Source organism: Episyrphus balteatus, chromosome 3 (assembly GCF_945859705.1).
Source record: "Episyrphus balteatus chromosome 3, idEpiBalt1.1, whole genome shotgun sequence".
Lineage (NCBI taxonomy): Eukaryota > Metazoa > Arthropoda > Insecta > Diptera > Syrphidae > Episyrphus > Episyrphus balteatus.
Window position 1 is genome coordinate 78,804,016 of NC_079136.1, and position 24,553 is coordinate 78,828,568.

The window sequence follows — 24,553 nt, forward strand, 5'->3', positions numbered from 1 at the left end:
TTATAATGTATTTTAGAGATATTTTACAAATCAAACAATGGAAAAATATAAGGTAATACAAATTAACATACAAACACTAGATTTCTTGAAAACTATCATCTTAGTCCGGGGTAATGAATAATAAACTCATTATTTTTGTAGAATATTGTTCTTGCAGATCTTTTTGGTTGCTTAAAAGCTTTAATGAAGAAATAAGTGGATCCGATGAGGTTGAACTCACGCTGATACAAAGTTTTGGGCATTGATGGAGTGCAGATAATGTTTTTTGGTGACGTTAAAGAGTTAACGCGTTGACCGTGTAATCCCAGCTTTAGGCAAAGTTATTTTTAAGAACTTGTCTGTATAGTTATAACGTACGTTATCATATCTCCTAAGTAACTTCTAAGTTGAACTTATTTCTTTTTTTTTAAGCACCTGCATACATATTAATAAAAAGTCATTAAATTATGAAACATTACTTAGGCAGGAACCTATGCAATGCCCTGGCCTAGGGTACCTACATCTATAGCATATTTGCACTCATTTTGCATACAAAACAATATTTATATAAAGAATTCCAACAACAACAACAAAAAAACTCACTATACCTATACGAACAATAATGTACAAGTTTCCCTTTTTTGAAATGTAGAATGAAATGATATCTCTCTTAGTATGAGAAGAGAGCCCCAGAAAATATTTTGAAAAAAAAATCCATAAGCCCCCCTAACTTAAATGGCTGCCTTATGCACACCAACACAACAAAAAGCCATCATCATCCCAAGTTTGTATGCAAACATAAACGAGTGAAAAAGAGAACGAAAATCTGAAGTTGCGGTAAAATAATACTACTACAACTTTATTTTTTGAGGGAGGAAAAACCTCAATTCGAAATAAAACACACAATGAAATGAACAAAGAATTCTCCAACACCACTACAAAAAAAACAACCTCCCACAAGCAGGTTGATAAAGTCTATAATAATATGCTCTCATATTGGCCCCTTTCTTTCTTCTTGATGGGTTTCCGTTTCAGTGTCAAAACCAATACAAGCACAGAAACGCGCACAATCACGCCGCTGGCTGCCAGGCAGACATATTAGCCTCATCGCTCCTCTCATACTAACAGATCTCGTTTTGGAGAGCTAAATCAAGAGCTAAGCTAAGCACCCCTAATTTTTGTGGGTACATTAGCACTAATGATGATTGAAATGTGCGTGCCATACGAACACCACCCACTTCCCACTTCACATACTATGACGGGGTGTGTGTGTACCTCAGAAAGAGCAAGGGAGGAATGGTGGTTGATATTTTATTCTGCCAGGATTGTTGCTCCTTATTTGGGGGTGGATTGGTGGAAATGTGTCTACGGGATACATTTAATAGAACTATTGCCCAATATACTCTCCAAGGGAGTTTTGTAGGTTAAACCATTTTGTTTTCAACCCTAGTCCTTAAACGTACCACCAACATTACGAGCGCGAGCATAGAGCACTATTACCATCAGTACCTTTAGTGAGGGTGATTTTGTAAGTGGGTGTTGCATTGACTGCTGCGGAACCCGGTTTCATTGTTTAGTTGTGATTTTTTGGGCAATCGACGGAGATGGTTAAATTTAGAGATCCGAAATATTTTCCGTTCAGTTGCGGAAGGTGATGGTAGAGGTGTAGTATTGTGTGTTGGTGTAGTGTTTTTGTTAGAAAGGTATAACGACAAAGATGAAGATGACACAACAATGATGTGCTGCATATCAGTTTTTTTTTGTTTTTGTGTGAAATCATAAATACATAAGGAAAATATTTTTCTCCCTGTACATAAAGGATATTAATATTCATCTGTTTTGTCGCGATTTTCATTATTTCCGTTTCAGTCAACAAGCGGATTTGCTGATGTGAACACACGTTAACGGTCGTGAAATAAAATCGTGAATATAAATTAACTTTTATCTCTTTACCTTGAAAAAAATAAAAGTGATATAAGAGTGATTTGTGGAATATTTTTGAAAATAGTGTAAATTAAAACCGGAACAATAAAACTACATCAAAAGGATAGAAATAAGGATTTATATAAATCAGAAAAACATAATAAACAATTTTTTGGAATACTTAACAACCAAAAGGAGAAACACGTTATAGTTGGATAAACTGTATGTACCTACCTGCATAAATTTATTTTCTTGTAAAAGTCCAGCCTCCTCCTCCAGCTCCATTAGGATACAAAAATGTTATTTTTAATTTTATCATACCTATGGATTTTAACTAGGAATAGGCTGTAGTGAAAATGTCTATAAGGTTTGAATGAAAATTAGTTTATCCTGAGTTTCACGTGGAAATTTTTCCATTCGAAATATTTTTTGTGATTTTACCCCGAAGGGAATTTAAATTTTCCGCTAAACTAGTTTCTTATTTACCACCAAAGTTTTAGAGAGAAAAATTCTGTCGGATATATCGCATATTACCTGAAAATAGTTCCAAATCCGGGAGTTTTCCGAACAGGAACAACTTTTCGCCCGGAACTCATAATTGGGAAAAAGTGAAACTTTTTTTTTCGGGTGGAATCTTGTTCACGTGAAACTCACGATAGTTATATATATTACTGTGTTTGTCTTTATTTAACATATCACTTTATACATTGATCGAAACCTCTATGTTTAAAATTGGGAAAGAAAAAGGAACATTTTAAGAACTATCCTATTCTTCGACTTTTACAATGTCTGGTTTTATTGAGCAAAGAAGTTGCATCAAATTTTGCTTGCCAAAAACTGTTACCTTCTCTAATGAGGCTTTATCTAGAACACGATTACCTTATGAATGGTATTCAATTTTCAAAGAGGGTCGAGAAAAGCGATTAGTATAGAGGGCCGCTACACTGAGGGAAAAAATAAATTGAATTTGAAACGTCGTTGTTTCAAAGATGAACTACTTTGATTTATGTGACTTTAAGATACGAAACCATCAAAAATTAACCTTTTTTCCACGTTGATTTTTAAATGTTCATTGATTTCATGTTGTTTTATGGTGGCTTTTCTCTCAGTGTAGGAAAAAACAAGCAAGTCAATCAAATCCGAGAGTTGATGGTCAGAAATAGTCGAGGTCCTACTGAACACAAAGATCGCTGAAGACAATTTTGAAAAAACATATTGTGTCTGAGAAAAGTCAAACCTCGTTCAAAATTAGCTCAATTATATAGATTTATAGCCCCGCACACTATACAGTCTTTCTATTGGCCGATGGTTGAGTCGGGTTGTACTGTAAAAGTGCGCACAGTCAGCTGACTAAATAGTGGAAGTAAAGACTAAAGACCTAAAGTTCGAAGAATTTATAAGAAATTAGCAGAATTAAAAAGGCTTTAGAAATAGTTTTAAATTTACGATTCTTATTTGAAAGGATTTTATTTTTCTGTTTATTTATTGACACTGACTGGACGACAAGAAGATGGACATTTTGTTCAGTAAATGACTGCAAATGTTTTTTTAAAATTTCGAATAGGGTGCGTGTTCTAACATCAATTTGTTATTTAGATGAATTGCTTTTGTCCTCGTACACTATGGCGTATACGTGCTTTTTGGTATAATCCAGTCAAATAAGGGTTTAACCTCGGAATGAATGTTAGTAGAAATTTTTTTTGCTCAATATCTTCCTTTTGCCATTCTATAACATATCTCAAAAGTCTAGAAAAATCTCATGTCCGCTTGTCGCGATTTCAAGGTCAAATCGTGAAATGGAGATTTTCAAAATTAGCAAAAATAGGCTATGGTATTATATACACATATGATACATGATTTCAAGGTATTTTTTAATGCTGATTCCAAAAAATCTAAAATCAAGACAATCTGACGTCTCTGGAAAAAGTTATACCTGTTTTTCATCTGTCAACTCATATTATTATAACAGTTGCAAACTTACTGCCGAAAAACCCTTAAAAGTTATGGTAGATGAACCAAATTTTGCATGAAGATTTTAGAATCCATCATTATTAAAAATCAAAACAATCCATTACAAAAAATATATATACCTACGAAATAATTGTATTTTTTAATGGAGGGGCAAATTTTAGGATATGGACTAAAGAAGATTCTTGTTCATCTTAGGAATAAATGCTAATAGGCTAATTTTTTCATTTTAATCTTTGTTTGGATATTCTTTAACTACCCTCAAAAATCTAAAAAAATCTCATGTCCGCAAGTCCTAATTTTCTTGGTTTGAAAATAAGGTGCAGATTTTAAAAAATTAATAAGAAAAGTTTAAATTTTTATATGTATACCAACATAAGCGACATGATTTAAAGGTATTTTTTAACACTTATTCCAACAAAACTCACAAACAAGTCAACTTGACCATCCCTGAAAAGTAATGCACCTTATTCATGTTGATCTGACACAAATATCTAAAGTGTAGTTTTTCAATTTTTTAAAATCTGCACCTTATTTTCAAACCAAGAAAATTAGGACTTGCGGACATGAGATTTTTTTAGATTTTTGAGGGTAGTTAATGAATATCCAAACAAAGATTAAAATGAAAAAATTAGCCTATTAGCACTTATTCCTAAGATGAACAAGAATCTTCTTTAGTGCATATCCTAAAATTTGCCCCTCCATCAAAAAATACCATTATTTTGTAGGTATATATATTTTTTGTAATGGATTGTTTTGATTTTTAATAATGATGGATTCTAAAATCTTCATGCAAAATTTGGTTCATCTACCATAACTTTTAAGGGTTTTTCGGCAGTAAGTTTGCAACTGTTATAATAATATGAGTTGACAGATGAAAAACAGGTATAACTTTTTCCAGAGACGTCAGATTGTCTTGATTTTAGATTTTTTGGAATCAGCATTAAAAAATACCTTGAAATCATGTATCATATGTGTATATAATACCATAGCCTATTTTTGCTAATTTTGAAAATCTGCATTTCGCGATTTGACCTTGAAATCGCGACAAGCGGACATGAGATTTTTCTAGACTTTTGAGATATGTTATAGAATGGCAAAAGGAAGATATTGAGCAAAAAAAATTTCTACTAACATTCATTCCGAGATTTACCCCTTTTTTCTCCTTATTTGACTGTATTAGTAAGCTTTTTTTTAAATCGCATCTGTAAGACTATAAGAAAAGAAGACGGTTCTGGTCATATGGCACAATATTTTTAATGCTTCGTAGAACGAGACCCAAAATTACCACTCTTAAACAGTTTATAATACTCTTTATGAAAAAATGAAAATTTTTTGGGTAGGGATGAGTGGCATTAGAAGTAACAAGGATAAAAAGTAAAAGCTAAGATAAACAGACTTCCTCTTAGAATAAAGAATTCCGTGAAAGATAAAAATACGTTTTTTCCATTGCTGCCAGCAGATCTTCAATTTGAAATGAGACGATAGTAAAGGACGTTCTAAGAATGTGGGCAAGAAAAACACTTTTATAACAAAACAAACAACCTTGACCAAAAACTGTTCCAAGCACGAACAAAACAGGCAATACAAAATGTTAGTCTCAAAAGTACACCCTTTTAACAAAGATAATGAAATAAACGATTTTGGTTCTGAACTCTATCATATTCAAATTGTATACCTAAACATTTTTCAAAAGCAATATTCTTAAAAAATTGGTTGGTATTTTGAAACTTATAATTTAGTATTACGGCTACATAAACGCATCCTTATAGACGAGATTGTCGTGGAAATCGTTTAGTAATTTATTTTGGAAACAAAATTATCTAGGACAAGCCCCACTCTCTTTTGGAATTTTTTAAGTAGATACGCCTGATTTCCGAAAATAATAAATTCTAAGAAAAGCTATTTATTAAAATTTCCTTTTGCTTGACACCTCTACGATTTTTAAGACTCCAATATCTTCAAACCAAAATATATATATTTTTGACATTAAATATCACCACCTCAACAACGAATCACTTTACAAGAAAAATCAATGATATATTAAAAATTTCTATTTAATTTTTATTTATGTTTTTATGGTATTTCTAATAGTTCCTATGGCTTTAACTGAACGAAATTAAAGTGGGACCACATTGCAGCCACCAGCTTTCCAATACAAAAAGAATTATCAAAATTGGTTCACTCAGTCCAAAGTTATGAGGTAACAAACAAACAAAAAAATACAGGCGAATTGAATACCTCCTCCTTTTTGGAAGTCGGTAAAAAGAAATAAAGTTATATTGTTAGAAAATGTGTTTCATACATTTCAGATCAATGAAGAAAACATATAATGTTACGTTTTTTTATAAAATGTACCGCTATTTTTTTAGCTATGGCCGATCAAATTAAATTAAAGCTTAATTTTTTAAGTGAAAGGTATTTAAAATAAGTTTCAAAAACATACATTTTTTTTCATCGAACAGTTCGTCTGTACTATCTTCAGTAACTTATGTGATAAAATATAGCTGTTCTATTCTTTTTTTACAATTGTAAGTGACCTACTTCTTATAACTATAACACAATAATTTTAAATAGTGAGATAGTCTGATGGTAAAGCACTCGCTTAGGGACCCAAGATTTGTAGGATCGTTCTCAGTGCCCTCTAGTTTTTTTAATTAAAATCTCTTTACATAAAAATAAGAAGATTTTCCTCTTAAATTAAGTGTTTTTTTTTTTTTTTCAATAAACACATTCAAGAAAATTAGAAGATTTTTCTGCACAATTTAAGACGGAATTTTTCTTGGAAAAAATCATGCAGAAGTCCGCTTAATATAACACAGAATCCGCTTGTTTTTAAGTATGATCTTTTTCTCCGTGTAACAAAGAAAGTTGAAATACAAAAGTCGTCCAAAAACCGATTAGGTACCTTAGAATTTATTTGAACGGCTCAAAACTATGAGGTTTTTTTTTTTTTAAATAGTTGTACACTAAGGATAGCTTTTTTAATATTTGCGCTAACTATTCTTGAAAAGAAGGCTTAACTTACATGTTTTTGTGCATGTTACTGATTTTTTTCTTTAATTTGGCTGTATAAAAATAATCATAGACTTATGGCCCATATCTAGGCCCTGGTCAGAGCTTTTAAAATCTTTAAATTATGATAATTAACTATATTAAATTCATTACAAAATACTTACACCATTATTAAAATAATGTTTTTAATTGACTTCATTTAAATGTTTTTACTTAAGTGAAATAATTTTGCTTCCAACACCTCAACGTCTAAAGTATTCTTCATTCAAATCCTAACCTTAGTTTAGGTATTTTATATTTTAATTTATAATTTCCATTTAACTCCTTCTTTTTAACATGAAAGTTTCATTCTATTCACCATGTCATCGACTTTCCAGAGTAAATTTAAACCATTCATTGAGTGAAATACTATACAATATACCTTTTGCTTATACTTGTCAACTGGTAAAGCACAATATCAACTACCTCATGAACACAATATTATGTAATGCTATGAATGCGGCACAAAACCATTCACCTCATAATGTACAGCCTTATATGTGGACTGAAATATATCTACATACACTTAATACATTATGAATGGTAAATCTACCCTCTTTGAATAACTCACGTTTTAAATAGAAGGAAATGCTTAAAATTACTTAAAGTTGTCATCTAGACTAACACTCTGAATATCCTGGAATTAAATGACATTTTGTCTTATTTGAAAGGATCGAAGAATTTAATGAAAATGCCCTTAGTAAGTAAATCAAAAGCTAAAGAACTTCTATGATGGATTCAAACTAATTATATCCACTTCAAGAGTGCAGAGCTTCACGAAGTGCATTCCGTTGCACTTTCACAGAAAGTTTCACGTCAAATTAGATGGTCACCATCATCATGATTTAAGTCTAATGACTTCCTTTGAGTTTAAAAGGAGGGCATGCCCGACGGCCCGCGGAACAAACTGTGATGCAGTGAATATGAAGTTGATTCTTTTGAAGTTTCTGCTGTGTAAAACAATAAAACACTCTATATGCAAAGAAAGACTTTTCATTAAGGAAGAGCCTATTGAGTGCGTAAACCATTAAGAGTGGCATCAATTACACACAAGTAGTTGAAGTCTCCATTACCACCAAGTCGAATGATGAACCCAACACAGGTCTGTCTTTTGTTAGGAATTCTTCTTGCTTGCATTTTATGTTTCGTATGGATGCGCGCCGGTACTTTTTTGAACTCCACTTACATCTAATCCTTCATTCATATACATATGCTTAACAAACTAAATGACAATATTTTCTTTTCTTTTTATTGCAGAATCTGGAACAGGTGTTGACCGCAATTAAAAAATTTAAATCGCATCAGTCCGTATGAGTGAGTGAGCAGTGTAAGACAGAATAATATTATAATGCTGCAAAATCCTTCAAAATACCATCCGAATCCTTTATCGCACTTTTTGGCCTTACATAATCCTACGACAGTGCAAAATGCACAACAACAACACCAGCACCCACACATGACCCATAATCAGCATGTGATAAGCAATTCGCCGCACTTGGATACAAATACGTCCTTGGATGTTGGTAAATCCTTTACTATAGCAGCTATATTGGGATTACAGAAGAGTGCAATTGACAATAGCCGCAAGGACTATAACAGCGTCATGAATTTATCAATAAGCAATTCCAGTCATACGAATCACCTGCATCAGCCAAAAAATGTTCATTCGGAAAACAGTATGAATGTTCAAATGAATAATAGTGCAAGTGTACATAAATACGAGTGTGATACTATGAATTCAGTGAATAGTGTAGTTAATAGATATTTGCCACAGTCATCAGTTGCGGAAACGAATGAAGCAGTTCAAAATGGAGCAGGACACATGCGGCTGAATGCATTTGGTCATCATGCAGCTGCTGCGGCAGCTGCCTCTGTGGCTGCGGCGGCAGCAGCCGCTAATGCTCCATCCGCTCTGCAAAGTCTCCAGCAATTGCATCAACATCACGCTCAGCAACAAGCTAATTTAGGCTTTCAGCGGGAGAAAATGAAAAGTGGTAAGTTTCTTATATCAAAAATGACTAAGGTTTTAAAATTTGAGGGGTCATTCATTTACATACAGAATACATAGAACAAAAAACGATTTAAACGACAGAAAAAAATGTAAGATTTTCCCCTAATCAAATCTAAAGATCACGGGTGAAATCCTCTTTCATTGAAGAATAAATAACTATTGTACGAGAGCAAGAACTTTTTCTTTTCGTTCAATATTTTCGAAACACTCGTTTTACAACATCGGATAGGGTAAAGTATGAAAAGCAAGGTATAGACTAGACATTACTCTCAACTACATACGTTCATATTAATTTCCCAATTATTTTCTTTAAAAAAAAATACAACTTAGAAGTAACAGGCTATAATCCTTCTTAGAGGGAGGTCAACTCCTCAGGTATTTATAACCTGTCCTATCAGTTTGTATCAACCCAATTAATCCAGCCAAATAAGGGTTTAACCTCGGAATGAATGTTAGTAGACATTTTTTTTGCTCAATATCTTCCTATTGCCATTTTATAACATATCTCAAAAGTCTAGAAAAATCTCATGTCCGCTTGTAGCGATTTCAAGGTCAAATCGCGAAATGGAGATTTTCAAAATTAGCAAAAATAGGCTATGAGAATCTGAGAATTGCGAGTTGGAACGTTGGGAGTATGACAGGTCGAAGCTTCGAGCTGGAAGAGATGATGATAAGAAGGCGAGTAGACATCTTGTGTGTCCAAGAAACGAAATGGCGTAACACGGGAAATAGGGCTCGTTTCTTGGATACAAGGACAAAAAATTACAAGATGTTCTACTATGGAACGGAAAAGGGTAAGAACGGAATCGGAATCATCCTTACAAAAGACCTCTTAGGCAGCATATTATCCATTTCGAAATCCAGTGACCGTTTGATGTCCCTTAAATTGGTGATTAAAGGAAAGTTGTGGAATATTGTCACTGCATATGCTCCCCAAATTGGATGTGAGCAGGTGGAAAAAGATGCATTTTGGCTTGATTTTCACAACCTACTTAAGGACATCCCAAAGGAAGAGTTTTTGTTCGTGGGCGGAGATTTAAATGGACATGTCGGGAAAAGAAACGAAGACTATGAAGATTGCCATGGAGGCCTCGGATACGGCACTAGGAACTCTCCTGGTGAAAACATCCTGAGCTCGTGCAAAACATATGGTCTTATCGTACTAAATACCATGTTCATCAAACAAAGCCGACACCTGCTCACTTACAGCAGTGGTGGAAATGAGACCCAGATTGATTACCATTTGGTATCTAGTTTCATGAAACCTCGGGTCAAGGATTGTAAAGTGATACTGGGAGAAGCGATCGCCCACCAACACCGTCTCCTACTGACAGAATTTTTTATGGAGACAGTGAACGACAACAAACGGACAAAGACTTTTGGGAAGATCAAATGGTATAATCTGGATAAGGAAAAAGGCGAAGCTTTTATTTCGAATATGCAAAACTATCTGTATAACAACACCAACATTTTTCGAAATGAAGAGAGTACAGCACAAAGTATGTGGGACCTCCTACAGCGAACTTGCATAGAAAAAGCCAAAACACTGTTAGGGGTTTCAAAAGGACACAACCAACAAGGCAAAGAAACATGGTGGTGGAATGATGAAGCTAAAGCAGTTGTAAGTAAAAAGAAAATGGCTTTCAAAGCTTGGTCGAAGTGCCCCTCTAATAATACAGAGCAAAAGTCACGCCTCGAAGTGGAATACAGAAACTGCAAGAAAGAAGCGAAGAAGATATGTGCCCAAATTCAAGCCAAGAATACGGAAGACCTATATCGGGAGCTAGATGAAATTTCTACCCCGACTGCTGGTGCTATTCAAGAGCTACGACAAAACGTGAATAAGGGCGCAACCATTTTCAAAATAGCCGCTCAAAGAAGAAGAAATGCTCAGGAGATCTGTTCGCCGAAGTTTATTAACAATGCTCAAGGCCAACTACTTGTGGAAAACGACGAAATCCTCCACAGGTGGCGACAGTACTGTGACGAACTTCTAAATGAACAATTTCCAAGGCTACACTTTCCAATAGCTTCACCTAACTTAAGCGAAGTATCCGATGTCACAGTCGAAGAAGTTAGTGAGGCTGTAAAATACTCCAAAAAGGGAAAAGCTGTTGGGCCAGACGAAATACCCTCAGAGTTTTGGAAAAAGATGGGAGACATCGGGTCTAGATGGCTCATGGTTCTTGTTTCCAAGCTTATACGAGGTGATCGAATGCCTAATCAATGGAGGGAAAGTTACCTTCTTCCAATATACAAAGGAAAGGGTGATACTCGAAGCTGTGATAATTACCGTTCGATTAAGCTGATGTCACACACCATGAAGATCGTTGAGCGAGTCTTGGGTAGCCGACTGCGAAAAATAATAAGGCTATCTGATGACCAGTGCGGGTTTGTTGCGGGTAAATCAACCACAGATGCAATCCAGAGTATAAGAATCATTATGGAAAAACATCGAGATTCCTTGGAGGATTTGCATGTGGTATTGGTTGATTTTGAAAAAGCATTCGATCGACAACCACGAGATCTGATATGGGTGGCCCTCAGACAACGAGGAGTTCCGGAAACCTATGTGCGGATAATTATGGACATGTATGATGGAGCAGTAACTAAAGTAAGATGTGCAGCTGGAGTCACCGAAGAATTCGAAATCACAGTAGGTGTACACCAGGGAAGCGTCTTGAGTCCTCTGCTCTTTATTACCGTTCTTGATTACCTGCTTGAAGGCAAAGTGACGGACCCAAAAGTGCATCAGTTATTCTTTGCTGACGATGGAGCCATCATAAGTGAAGACCCGATATCCCTGCAACGAGCACTTGATGTATGGGTGGATGTTCTAGAAGGTAGTGGGTACCGCATAAGCGCGAAAAAGACAGAATACCTATGCTGCCCATTTTCTGATCCACACAGGCCTATTCCTGACATTTATTTGAATGGTGTAGTGCTTCCCAAGTGTGAAAAGTTTAAATATCTGGGGTCTATGATAAATAACGAAGGTACTTGTGATGACGATATCAATCATCGCGTAAGCGTAGGGTGGATGAAGTGGCGGGAAAATTCTGCCATCTTCTGTGATCGAAAAATGCCCCCTAAGCTGAAAGGAAGACTCTACACCGCAGTTGTGCGTCCAGCACTCACATACGGTTCACAATGTTGGACAATGTACAAAAAGTATGAGAGTAAAGGCCCCAACCCATAGAATCCGTTGCGTCCGTTCCGTCAATCCATCCGTTGAAGTTGAAGGATGGGACAGAAAGGGGTGACCCATAGAATACGTCGTATGACGGATTTCTTTTTGACAGCTCACTTCAAATTCCAAGGTGTGTTCGATATTTTATCGCTGAATGTGCACTAAGGAAGCTCTGATGGAAGAAATTTTTAACTATTATTGTTGTTCTTTTTTTTAATAAAATAAAATGCACGACTAGATTTCCTGTAGGTACATGCTCTTCAGTTAAAAACAATTTTTTATAACAAATTATGAGTTGTAGGTATGAATTTGGCATAGTAAAATTGAACTCTACAACAGAATTTGAGTATTTAATTGATATAATTTATTAGATATACCATTAAATGTTACTTTTATTAAATTTTCTTCACAAATATACAATTAAAGTTCACAATTCAAAAAATCGGAGAAGAAAAGAACACAGTTCTTAGTTCTGAAATTCCCCGGTGTGCACTCAGAAACAGAAAATCGAACTGATCTATTGTTGACAACCAATGTCAAAGGATACGACGGATGAAAAAGTAGAAAGTTGGGCTACTTCTTCCGTCGAATCCGTCCGTCTACGTCCGATCCGTCGCTTATGGGTCGCTTCCCATAAGAACGTGTGTATTTTATCGAGCTGTCAGTTGAAAACTTCGACGGAACGGACGCAACGGATTCTATGGGTTGGGCCCTTAAGTTAACGGCAGCTGAGATGAAGATGCTTCGTATGACAGCAGGAGTAACAAAGCTTGATAGAATTAGAAGTACGAAGATCCGAGGAAGCCTTCATGTTAAAAACACCATCTCCCAAAAAATTGAACACGACCGACTCAGTTGGTATTGCCATGTTCAAAGGAGAGATCCTGAGAACCCCGTCAAAAAAGCAATATCATACAACGTTCCAACACGAAATAGAAAGAAAGGTAGGCCTAAAAACTCCTGGTACAAGCAAATGCAAAACCACCAGCATTCAGTTGGCCTTAGAAATGGAACAATACAAAACCGGGAGGCTTGCCGCCGATTTCTGAGGTCAACCCGGCGAACCCCACAGGCGGATCACTAGTGTGAAGCAGTTACGTGGGATAGTTATGATCCCCTCGACATCGAGATCATAACAGCGCCGAGAAAAAGGAAGAAGCAAAAATAGGCTATGGTATTATATACACATATGATACATGATTTCAAGGTATTTTTTAATGCTGATTCCAAAAAATCTAAAATCAAGGCAATCTGACGTCTCTGAAAAAGTTATACCTGTTTTTCATCTGTCAACCCATATTATTATAACAGTTGCTAACTTACTACCGAAAAACCCTTAAAAGTTATGGTAGCGGAACCAAATTTTGCATGAAGGTTTTAAGATACATTATCATTCAGAATCAAAACAATGCAATGCAAAAAACATTCATATCTATGACAAAATGGTATTTTTTGAGAAAAGGGGAAATTTTGGGATGTGCACTAAAAAACATCCAGGTACAATCTTGGAATTAGTGCTAATAGGCTAATTTTTTGGTTTCTATGTTTGTTTGGATATTCTATAATTTATGTCAAAAATCTAAAAAAAATCTCATGTCCGCAAGTTCTAATTTTCCAGGTTAAACTAAGTTAGGTGCAGATTTAAAAAATATAATAAGAAAACTTTAGATTCTTATATGTATACCAACATAACCCATATCATTTCAAGGTATTTTTTAAAGCTGATTCCAACAAAACCCACAAACAAATCAATATGACCATCCCTGAAAAGTAATGTAGTTATTCATGTTGATCGGACACAAAAATCTGCACCTTATCTTCAAACCAAGAAAATTAAGACTTGCGGACATGAGATTTTTTTAGATTTTTGAGGGTAATAAAAGAATATCCAAACACAGATTAAAATGAAAAAATTAGCCTATTAGCACTTATTCCTAAGATGAACAAGAATCTTCTTTAGTGCATATCCTAAAATTTGCCCCACCTTCAAAAAATACCATTATTTCGTAGGTAGGGTAGAAGGGGGAGCATTTGCCAATGGGGTACCTTTGCCAGCCCAGGTTATTTTCCAAACCAAGAGAATATTAAATACCGAAAAATCATTTTCTGTTGTACATTTATGATTGAAAACTTCCCACAAAGTTTGACAGCTTTTGGCTGGACACGAAATAAATTAGACGCTTGTGTTAGTTTTTTAATGTTGAGAACCAAAATATGAAGGTACATAAGCGTCGTAAATTTTTAGTATTTGTCTTGTTAAATTACTTTTTCATACAAATATCTTTTGAAAATTATGTGTACTATGCTGTGTAGAAGTGATTTTTTTACTGTTTAACTTATAAAAAAGTTATAAGTAAATTTTTGAAAGATTAGCTTGTGGGGTGCATTTGCCATTTGTTTTTGGGTAGGTTTTGCTCTGGCGAATGCACCCCATGGGGTACATTTGCCAGAAGCTAGCTTCCTCAAAAGAGGATGACAGAATTCTAAAAAAATCAATCCCTTCTTCGTATTTTCAGCTAAAAAAAAGTTTTGTTTGTTATTATTGGTTTTATTTATATTAACTTTGATATTTAGGTAACTGGCAATCCCTCCCCACCCCCGTGGCAAAGCCTCCCACCTGGGGAGGCTTTGCCACATCACTTTTCGTTTTTTTGAAAAAATTATTAAAAATAGAAATAATTAATATATCAAGATGAAAAAAATATTTAAGTAAAGATAATTAAGTCAATAATAATATCAGATATAAAAAAATTAAAAGAAACGTAAGAACTTTGCGTTAAGTCAATTATCCTAAATCCTGGCAAATCCTCCCCCTTCTACCCTATATATATTTTTTGTAATGGATTGTTTTGATTTTGAATAATGATGGATTCTAAAATCTTCATGCAAAATTTGGTTCATCTACCATAACTTTTAAGGGTTTTTCGGCAGTAAGTTTGCAACTGTTATAATAATATGAGTTGACAGATGAAAAACAGGTATAACTTTTTCCAGAGACGTCAGATTGTCTTGATTTTAGATTTTTTGGAATCAGCATTAAAAAATACCTTGAAATCATGTATCATATGTGTATATAATACCATAGCCTATTTTTGCTAATTTTGAAAATCTCCATTTCGCGATTTGACCTTGAAATCGCGACAAGCGGACATGAGATTTTTCTAGACTTTTGAGATATGTTATAGAATGGCAAAAGGAAGATATTGAGCAAAAAAAAATTCTACTAACATTCATTCCGAGATTTACCCCTTTTTTCTCCTTATTTGACTGTATTAAATGTTTTTTTTCGCATATATGTATGTATGTAGGTACGTACATTAAACATTAATTTTTCGCACAAATTCACGGTTTAACCGCAATCTAGGATTTCTGTTTTTGTGAAATATAAGACAATACGACCGATATTCTTTCAGCGCTCATAAACTTGTTAAGTTTTCGAAGTTTATCTTATGAGTGAACAACTTAATATTCACTATTATTCCTTGATGAAGGCTTATAAAAGACGATTCGTTTTCTGTCTTAAATTTGGAAGCTTGTTTTTGCTTTTAATTTTTCAATACAAGTTTTTAATATTTTAAAAATTAGTAGAATTTAGAATTTACGAGTAGTACAGGTAAAATAGGCATTTAAAAACAAAAATTGTCACACTCATGAAACTTGGCAAAAAGTTTATTTTTGGGATAAGAACCAAGTACAAAAAAAAGTCTAAAAAAAAAAGTTGGGTGGAAGGGTGTTTTTTCGCGGAAAAGAGGGAGGGGTGAAGGTCAAAAATATACTGAAAAATATTGTTTGTCGAATATAATCATATGACACATGTTTTCAAGGTAAAAATAAAGTCAATACGATTGCTCTAAGAAAAGTTATTGTCAATTAAAAACAAGGGTGCTTGTTTTTTTACTTCAACAGGTAAAATATATCCGAAACCCATGTGAAAAACATGCTACACTGATAAAATTCGGGATGAAGGTTTTAGATAAAGCAGGGAAAAAGGATTCATTAAGTTCTTAAAATTATTTTTAGTGAAAGGGTGTTTTTTTGATGGGTTTAGTTGTGTGTGGAAAAGGTATCATAACAGCTAACTTACATTTTATTAATTTTTAAAACTTGGTGAAAAAGTTTTGGTTGGTATAAGAATCAAGAATTTTTAAAGTGTATAAAATTATCTTAAGTGAAAGGGTGTTTTTTTTAAAGATATGACGAAATTCGGAATTAGTACCACAAAAACTGGGAAAAAATTGTTACACCAATGAAAATTGGAAAAAATGTTTCGTTTATAACAGAAACCAAGAATCCAAACAGTCTATACAAATATTTTAGGTCAAAGGGTGTTTTTTTTGGAAATAGAGAAAATCCTATAAAAAGTGATAAGTCCTATAAAAAGATAAGTGATATAAAAATATCATGGTCAAAAGGATATTTTTTTTTGTGGAAACAAAAATGATGGATCACCCTAATGAAATTTGGTAAAAACATGCAATTTGGGATAGAAAGCAAGAATAAAGAGTTTTCATAAAAAAAAATTATATGAAAGGGTGTTTATTTCGAAGAGACAGCAAAATCTGTAATTTGTCGCAAAAAGCCAACTTAGAACAACTTAGACACTTAGTCTGTAGTTGAATAAATAAATAAATAAATAAATAAATAAATGCAAGTATTTATATAAATTCGATTAGGGTGTGTTAGCATCCAAGCCAAAGTTGTAATTCATATTATTTGCACGTTATCTACATACACTGTGGTGTATACGTACTTTTTTAACGCATATGAAATAGTAGGGGAAGAGAAGACAGTTGATAAAGCTAGAAAAATTAAATTGTTTTCCTTGTAACTAAAAAACCCGGTCTGTGTTACAACTTTCCCCATATGCGGGTTAAGTTGTAACAGGAGGGTAAGCTTTGTTTCACCTTTCTTAAATCATGTCACTATATTATACTTCGATTACTCCCAAATTAAATTTAAGTTATTTAATCCAACTTTTTATTCTTCTCAAAAGAAAGTCCTTTTACCTTGGATAGTTAAATAAACTCTTTTGGTTCTAAATTTTCCCATTTCCAAAATGTTCACACATAAAAACCCAATTTCCAAAACAAATCATCGACCCAATTTTTGTACCTATGTACATTTGTTTTTTTTTTTTTTTTTTTTTTAATTCACAAATGGGGTTTTGGAAGATTTAAAATTTAATATTAAACTCAAGAATGTCCAATGTACTATTTTGTACTGATATTTAAGCCAAATAATTATTTCCAAATTAAATATTATTTCCAAAATCGGGTGAGAATAGACTGAGAAAAAACAGGTAAGGCCACTTCAATCTGTTGAAAATTGACCGACGCAACTAGAAATTTTGCAATGGCGGAGGTCGAAAAAAAAATACTTTACATCAACGCCAACATTAAGATTTTGGAGGTTGTAATGAAATTTGTACTTACATTTCGTAGTCAGTGGAACAAGCCCTATAAAACCTGAAAGGGTCTGTCTGAGTATATTTTTTAGTGTTAAATAGAGTAATGGTTTAAAGATAAAATTAGAATTGGCTCACAATATTAACTGTTTATAAAAGTACATCGAACAAATTTTGGATGTTTTTCGTAACCGAGTAACATTGGAAAACTCAACCCAAATTCAAACACGTACCAAAATTTGTTCATAATTTTTGGGCCAACGAGACAAAAAACCTCAATATGCCTTCGTATATTAATACCCATAACTTCCGAATTACTCTAGATACGTCTCTTGTTTATGTTTTATAATCCATATTAAATCTTTAAAACGAATTTTTAAAGATTTTCTCGATTTTTGGACCTCAAATATCTATTCAACGATTAGATAAACGAAAAAAGTGTATACGGCCTTTTTTGTAGAGCGTTCAATTTCCTACAAGAATATGAAAAGAAATTTGCTAAAAAGTCAATTAATAAAAAAATTATTTTTTTTTAGTAGAAGCTTGATGTAAAAATGGAAAATTGCAAAGCGGAGGACCTTCCTATTAATATAAAGAGCTCATATTTGGTGTGTATATTCTAGAGGTGTTTAGCAATCGATTTTTCGGAGTACCAAATCAAAAAAAGAATTTCGATTTTTTTTTACCCACCCTAATAAATAATTATTATTTCTATCTTCGCAATCTATTATATTTAGCTTATTGACTATACTAAAGTTAAATACTATTCAAATTCTTAAAACAAGTACATTAATTCTCTCTGTCTCTAACACTATTTAAAACACTTGAATTTTCGTTTCCTTTCAGAAAGCATTGGCAAGAAGTCCACATTGAAAAACAAACGAGTGCGCACAATATTCACACCCGAACAACTAGAAAGACTAGAGGCCGAATTCGAACGACAACAGTACATGGTGGGGCCAGAGCGACTGTATTTGGCGCACACCCTTCAATTGACTGAAGCCCAAGTGAAAGTGTGGTTCCAAAATAGAAGGATAAAATGGAGAAAACATCATTTAGAAATCACCCAACAGCGGTTGGCACTCCTTCGGCAGACACAAATGCCTACGGGAAACGAGGATGAAATCAAAAATAATTGCGAGGAAATAAGACAAATAGGAAGCAATCGACAACCATCTGAATCTGATCTTTCGGTTTGCAATGATTCAATGGATGGTGAGAGTGTAGCTGAAGGAGATGATTCATAAACGAATAAGCTCTTTCACGCTACAATAATACTTCAAATAAAAAGCATTTTTCGGCATTGATAAGCACAATTTCAAATAAGCACAGGGTGTAATTTAATTTTAAATAGAAAAAAAAAACTATTAATTGTACATAAATGATATAAAATATAAGTTATAATTTAAAGGAATAGGATACTAATATACTTAATAAAAAAATAAATAGTTGCATTTCTTCTTATTTCATTACGACCGACACTTTTATTAATAAAAATAATTTGAAGCTTTTTCCAACAATCAAAACAAAATACTTGTAGTAAAATAAAATAATTAAATATAGAAATGACACCGAGAAAAAATCAGCTAGCAATGAGATGTAGCGCGCTACAGTCGCTTTACAGGATCTTGAAAATTAACAGACTTCTATGTTTTTGCACTTAGGTCTAAAAAGGTGGGGCCGATTTTGTTGCACCCGCGATCGCACTTTGAACCTTCCTAGTGACGATTTACTTATTTAATTTAAATTTTATTGCTAAATAAAAAATAAACAGGTTTAAATGTACCCTTTCAAGATATAGTTTAATTAAAATATCTTTGTATTTGTTTCTAAATAAACTTTGAATGAGTATAAATGTTGCACCCGCGATAATGGAACTGCCCATGTATGTATACAAATTTTGTAACATTTTTCAAAAAAAATTGGTATGCTATTTTAAAGAAATAATTTATTTACACTGAAAAACAAGATTTATAAATATTTCACTGACCCGTTTTTAAAAAATTGATTTAAAAAAAATGAAGTATTTTTTAAAAATCCAAAAATTAGTTTTTTTTTATTTTCTTAAATTTTGATATTACGATTACTCAAATGCTTTTATATAAAAATTTTCGTTGAAATCGAGAATCGTAAGTCGTGTACGAGATGTTCAGAAACAAAAAAAAAACTTCTATGGCAGGTTAATAACGGTTCATAAAATATTTTTTTGTTTGTAACATTACACCCAAAAATTTAAATCAAAATCTTTAGAGCCGTTTTTGAAAAAAAAATTACTTTTCTATTTCCGTTAGTTTTGGTCCTTAAATAAAATTTCAATTCCTACTCTAGGGAATCACCCAAAGCTGAAGTTTGAAGAAAATCGCCACAGTAGTTCAGGCAGTAGTTTAGAATTGCCAGACCTACTTTTTTGGCATTCTCCATCATCGTAATATCTGATTGTTATGTCGTGTTTGATTTTTTTTTTAGAATCCTAAGCTTAACCAATAGTACCTACATATATACAGGTTTGTATTTGTTTATTTTTTGGTTTTTGTAATATTAAAAAAAAAGCAGAATTTACGAGGCTGAAGAAATAATGTAAAATTTTTGATTCTTTTTAATGGATTTTGTTTTTCTATTTATTTATTAACACCTATAGGTACGACAAGAAGATGAACATTTTGTTTTGTGTTTATTGAATTTCGTTTAGGGTAGTGTGTAAACATCCAGGCCAATGTTGCAATTCACATTATTTGATCGTTGTCAACGTCCACTGTGGCGTGTACGTAATCTTTTTAAATGGATTTTTTTAAACCGCATATCAAAGACTAGTTGGGAGAAGACGGTTGATCAAGCTAAAAAATATAGGTGCATACAATCTGGCCATATGACAGATTATTTTAAAGTATTTTTTAATGTTGCATGGAATGATAACCGAAACGACCACTAAGTAGGCGTGAGTGGGATTAGAAGTTAAAGGAGTAAGAAGTAATCGCTGAAAAAAAAAAAAACAGTGCTCCTTTTAGAATAAGAATTGCGTTCGCATTTGGTCCATTTCCTTCAGTTGCAAATGAGACTTTAGTAAAGAAAAACAAAACAAATCAATCTTTTACCTTTTTTGTATTTTTGGTTTGGAGAAGAGATAGGTTTTGTCATGCATTTGAGTGTGTTCATGTGAGGAACGTCTGAATTTTGTTTTTTTTGTAAACTTAAGATTTTTAGTGCAAAGTTATAAGAAGTTAATTAGTTAAATTTATGTGGGTACTTCTTTTATTTTAAGTGGAGTGATTGAATATGATTCAATTTTAAATTCAAGTGACCTCAACTCCAAAGCGTTTCGCCAAGGTACGACAGCTTCTAACTGATTAGCCTACTTTCGTACCTGGGCCAAGATAATATGACAAATCTGAAAAAAAGATTTGTCTGGAAAATCAATTTATAGCTTAAAATACAGAATCTTCATAGCATGTTCCGAGGTGGGTTCATGTTCTCTACGATTGATGAACTTTCAAGCCATTTATGTCTCATTTTAATCGATGCTGGTTTTTTTCTCAATATATTTTTGGATAGGTATCTTATTTCATGGCAACATGGAAACAAAACAAAGTGGAAAATAAATGCTTATGTTGAGCTGCCCGGTACCCGAGGGAAAATTAAATGAGATTTGAGTTCCTATAGTAACTTTGTCTGCATTTTTTATATGTAATACTCCTGATCAAAACTGGGTTCGAATTACGGCATACGATTCCAATCATACGTTATCGTTTTGACTATTGCTGTCTCTATTTAATCATAAGAAAAAGATAAAGACATATAGCGTCAGAACGTATGCAATGATTCGACCCCTGTTCATACGCTCAAAGTACAAAAATGGGCAGTTTTCGGGATACCAAGAACAGAAAGTTTAAAAAATGGGATACTTTCATCTCATAATGGATGGAAAAAATGCTTTTATTGTTTGTGAATTTGTTGAATGTGTAAATCCAAATCCGAGATCTCTTGAATCCTTTTACTTAGGGTCAAGGACATTTTATCGTCGAATTTGGAAATATGTAAGAAACCTCAAAATAATCTGTAACTTGCTTTTGGAGTGACTTTAACAATCACCGAAGTCTATTCATGAATAATTTTGATCAGTAATACAATTTATTAATTTAAAGAGTTATAGATATTTTATGAAAATATCAAATAGTTATGTAGACCAATAACATCCAATGGAAAATTAAATATGTAAAAGAAATGTTTGAAAAGCTGAGGTTGCTGATGCGAATGAACCACAAAATTGCACTTTTCGCGTTTTGATCAAATAAGAACAACCTCCGTATTCTTCATTTGGTAATAAAAACATATATTTAGAGCAACTCTACAATAAACGGATCAATGTTTAAAAACTCAAATTACTCAAACTTCAAAAGCTTTTTTCTGGCAAACTATCATTCAAAACATTACCCCTTTTTACCCGACGGCAAAGAATTATCACACTGATGCAGTACACGAATTCTCGAAATGTCTGATATAAAAAAGATCTTCTCCCATGACAAGTACTAGCTACATACAATTTGTGATTTATCTTCGGTTTTGTTTGAGTTACAATTTTTCTGTTAAGTCCGCAAACACCTATGTTCTAAGGTATTTGAAAACACCAGCTTTGCCTTTGGGGAATATTTTCCTTCCACACAAAAAGTATTACATTGTTAATACAATAATTCCATTTTTGCTCTTTTTCTTTTAAATAAAAGATACTATTTTTCATGAAATGTTCCCGCATCTGATCAGGTTGGACATTTGTACAAATTTTACCCCTTCTCCTTTTGTAGTATATTTTTTTATTCGTAGCTTATAAGCCGAATACAATTTGACTGTATTAAAACCATAAAACAAATACAAAATAATAAACAATTGATTAAAAAATAAAACTGATCTTTACTATAAAATAATATTCGAAATTATACAAAAATTTTAAAATGATAAAATAAAATAAAAATTATTTATTCTCCGCACTTACAGCCGCTGTCTGAGGAGTTGCAATAATAATTTTCAAATTTTTATCTGGAAATTCAAATTCCAATTTGTCATTTATCTCATTGTTAGGTTTTAATGAATTCTGGAATGTTTCAATCATCCGCAGCACCAAATCATCTGTAATCATAACTTGTATCCAATAGCCCACAACTCCAAAAGGAAAATCCTTAGTTACCGCCGAACCTGTAACTGATTCTGCCACAAAAGTCAGAGCCAAATTTTGTGATTTAAATGTAAAATGTCTTCCATGTCGAATGCGATCTTTAATCGATAGTAGAAGGAACTTGGCTGCATAGGGAGCTAGTGTAATTTCAATTCCATCTAAAGGAATACAATTCGGAGCATTTGGCTGATAATCAACAGGGCATGATTTTTGCAATGAATTACAAATCGACATTGATTGTAAGAACTCATTGCCTTCTCTAATCGGATCACTTTGTGGCTTATTATTCTCATGCGATAGACATTGTTCGTTTAAGCTCTCCGAGTCTATCTCTTCTTTAAAGTTTTGCTTAGGGATTTCACGAAATGTGAAATCAGCATTAACTCCCGCCAAATCCGAACCCTGTTTTTCTAAATCATCAAGAAGACTTAACAAGGTTTCGGGAAACAGCTCAAAGACGCTTTGTGAACGACTCATATCGGTGACAAGGAAATCACCACCAGTTTTGGTGTCTTGCATTAAAAAGTTTAAAACCCCTTTACCATTCCAACGGGAAGCCTGTTCGATTTCTTCCTCGGTCACTCCAACAACCTGACAGAACTCAACTGTTCCAAATGGCGACTCCAGAGGACCAAGTTGAGCATCTTGTGCCATTAATATATTTTGAATAATGGAATTGGAGCCGTCTAAAGCTTTTCGCCAAGGTACATTGTCACCAGCATAAAATCTATTTCCAGTTTGGAAACAATACCTGGCTAAAGCTTGTAAAAGATTTGCTGGCCACGTTGGTGGACGATCTTGTTTTTCATCGCCAGAAGGGTTGGGAGTTTTCAAAAGACGAAAAGTCAACTCAAAACCAATTCCAGATGCACGAACTCCATCGACAGCAGGTTCGACAACATGGACACGACCATCGCCATGAAGATCACTCAAACCGAAGCTAATGTAGTGCCAGTGGGCGGGAATGCCTCGTTCGGGGTCACCTTTGTTTAGATACATGCTTATGTAGTCTAAAGGATCTTGACCACCGAGCCAGTATTTGAGGACAGTGGTTACTTGTAGTGGATTTGGTTGATCGGGGTAGACAGCCAGACAATGGTTGATTAGAGCTTTTAAACCGGGTGGAGGCTCAGCCCGAACAGTTGTAATAGGATTTGTAGTCATTTGTATTGTGGTATTATATTTAATAAACAGAAAATAAATTAATTAAATAAAAAATAAAATAAAATTTTGGAGCAAACCAAAATAAACGTAAACAAAATACAAAAGCAAAATGACAAAAGCAAAATGGATGCGTTCGAATTTTTATCCCAAGCTAGTCGAAAAGGTGCCTTCGCATTTTTAGCGTTAAGGGCCCTATTATACTAAAGCGATATAAGCGAAAATGAAGCGATTTTTGAATTTATACTTCCTTTGCAGCGTTGGAGTATGAAAATTCACTATACACACAATCATGTGTACTGTGATGAAAATTTACTTTTTTGACAAGAATGTCAAAAGGATTAACTATAGTTATCTTATTTCGTTTTCTATTGACGAATCTCAGAATGAGATTTGTGAATTTGACAGCTGATAGGGGGGGTGGGGGGGGTTGAAGAGGGGAAATAGTGGACAAATCTCAGATTTCATGATCTATTTGCGTCTTGAGATTCAAAAAAATGACAAAAAAATGAATCTGAGATTCAAGAATCTGATTCTGGATTTTTATCAAGATTCACGCATACAAACACACGCACTTTCACACACACTCCTCTGTTTGACATTTGTCTGAACATTTTTTGTTGTTGTTTTATTTTTTTATACGCACAGATTTCGCACACAATTACAAAACTAGATTTCATATTCTATTTGCAGTGGAAA

General features: G+C 33.5%; 2 protein-coding genes across 2 annotated transcripts; one reads left to right on the forward strand and one right to left on the reverse strand.

The window, feature by feature from the left end:
- Window positions 1–1,523: 1,523 nt before the first annotated feature.
- Window positions 1,524–18,935, forward strand: LOC129914089 (homeobox protein B-H2). Its single transcript, XM_055993150.1, has 3 exons — window positions 1,524–2,124; window positions 8,182–8,918; window positions 18,376–18,935. The coding sequence occupies exons 2-3, from the start codon at window positions 8,273–8,275 to the stop codon at window positions 18,774–18,776; spliced, it is 1,047 nt and encodes a 348-aa protein (XP_055849125.1). The 5' UTR covers window positions 1,524–2,124; window positions 8,182–8,272; the 3' UTR covers window positions 18,777–18,935.
- A 3,476-nt stretch (window positions 18,936–22,411) lies between these two features.
- Window positions 22,412–23,986, reverse strand: LOC129914084 (suppressor of fused homolog). Its single transcript, XM_055993144.1, has one exon. The coding sequence runs from the start codon at window positions 23,855–23,857 to the stop codon at window positions 22,493–22,495; it is 1,365 nt and encodes a 454-aa protein (XP_055849119.1). The 5' UTR covers window positions 23,858–23,986; the 3' UTR covers window positions 22,412–22,492.
- Between the last annotated feature and the right edge of the window lie 567 nt (window positions 23,987–24,553).

Coding starts and splice junctions, on each gene's coding strand:
- LOC129914089 (XM_055993150.1), top strand. CDS start 8,273: ATGCTGCAAAATCCTTCAAAATACCATCCGAATCCTTTATCGCACTTT. Junction 8,919..18,375: donor GCGGGAGAAAATGAAAAGTG/GTAAGTTTCTTA, acceptor GTTTCCTTTCAG/AAAGCATTGGCAAGAAGTCC.
- LOC129914084 (XM_055993144.1), bottom strand. CDS start 23,857: ATGACTACAAATCCTATTACAACTGTTCGGGCTGAGCCTCCACCCGGT.